We start from the raw sequence: 882 nt of genomic DNA, 5'->3' as shown, positions 1-882 counted from the left end.
TTGAGAGGCTGTGCTGTGCTATACGGCGTTGATGGACTCCAGAGTCTTAATACGTTCCAACTGAGAGCACCTTTCCTTTGCTTCCTGCTTTATTTTGCACTATGAGAAAACCTTTACTAAACACTCTTGAGTGAACATGTTTTCTCAGAATTGTTAAACACACAAGGGTATTAGATTATACATTATAAATTAGATTTTTTATTAACTAGGTTCTTGCAATTGAAATCATCCGTGCTTTGATTTGTCAGAAACTCTTAACTTAATCATAGGAAAGGAAGGTTCCTTAACATGATGTGAGGTTGCTATGATGATATTAATGTATACTGCTAAGTAGAAAAACCAGAAAATATTTTTCTCTGTTGTCTCTACATGACACATAAGCACATTTTTTCTGCAATTTCAGCTATTTGAATCATATTAATATCTTCGTTAGTAGTTTTCTCAGTGCTGCCATGATGTCTTTGTTCCTCAGAGTGTAGATAATGGGATTCAATGTTGGGATCAAAACAGTGAAGAAAAGAGAGATCAATTTTCCAACTCCTTCAGATTGATTTGACTTCAGTTGTGTATAATTGATAGTAGCTGTTCCATAGAATAAGACTATAACGATCAGATGAGAAGAACAGGTAGAGAAGGCTTTCGCCCTCCCTTTGGCTGAAGACAATTTCAGAATGCTGGAGATAATTTTGCCATAGGAGACCACAATCAACAGAAATGGAAGCATGAGGATTACCACTGCAATAGCATAGACCACTAATTCATTCACAAATGTGTCCCCACAAGCTAACTTGAGTACTGGGGGGAGGTCACAGAAGAAATGATTAATTGTGTTAGACCCACAAAAGGGCAGAGAGAAAATCTGGCATGTTTGCCCAATTACAA

The 882-nt window shown here is 37.0% G+C and overlaps 1 protein-coding gene across 1 annotated transcript; it reads right to left on the bottom strand.

Annotated features, from left to right (window-relative positions):
• Positions 1-412: 412 nt before the first annotated feature.
• LOC115284772 (olfactory receptor 10AG1-like) lies at positions 413-877 on the bottom strand (the record flags this gene model as incomplete). The annotated part of the gene is made up of 1 exon (XM_029931242.1): positions 413-877. A coding segment is annotated over one exon (465 nt), but the record flags the coding sequence as incomplete, so codon positions are not given.
• Between the last annotated feature and the right edge of the window lie 5 nt (positions 878-882).

Source organism: Suricata suricatta, unplaced genomic scaffold, assembly GCF_006229205.1.
Source record: "Suricata suricatta isolate VVHF042 unplaced genomic scaffold, meerkat_22Aug2017_6uvM2_HiC HiC_scaffold_19893, whole genome shotgun sequence".
NCBI classification, from domain to species: domain Eukaryota; kingdom Metazoa; phylum Chordata; class Mammalia; order Carnivora; family Herpestidae; genus Suricata; species Suricata suricatta.
Note: the sequence above shows the minus strand (reverse complement) of the source record. Positions and strands in the feature narration are given on the sequence as shown.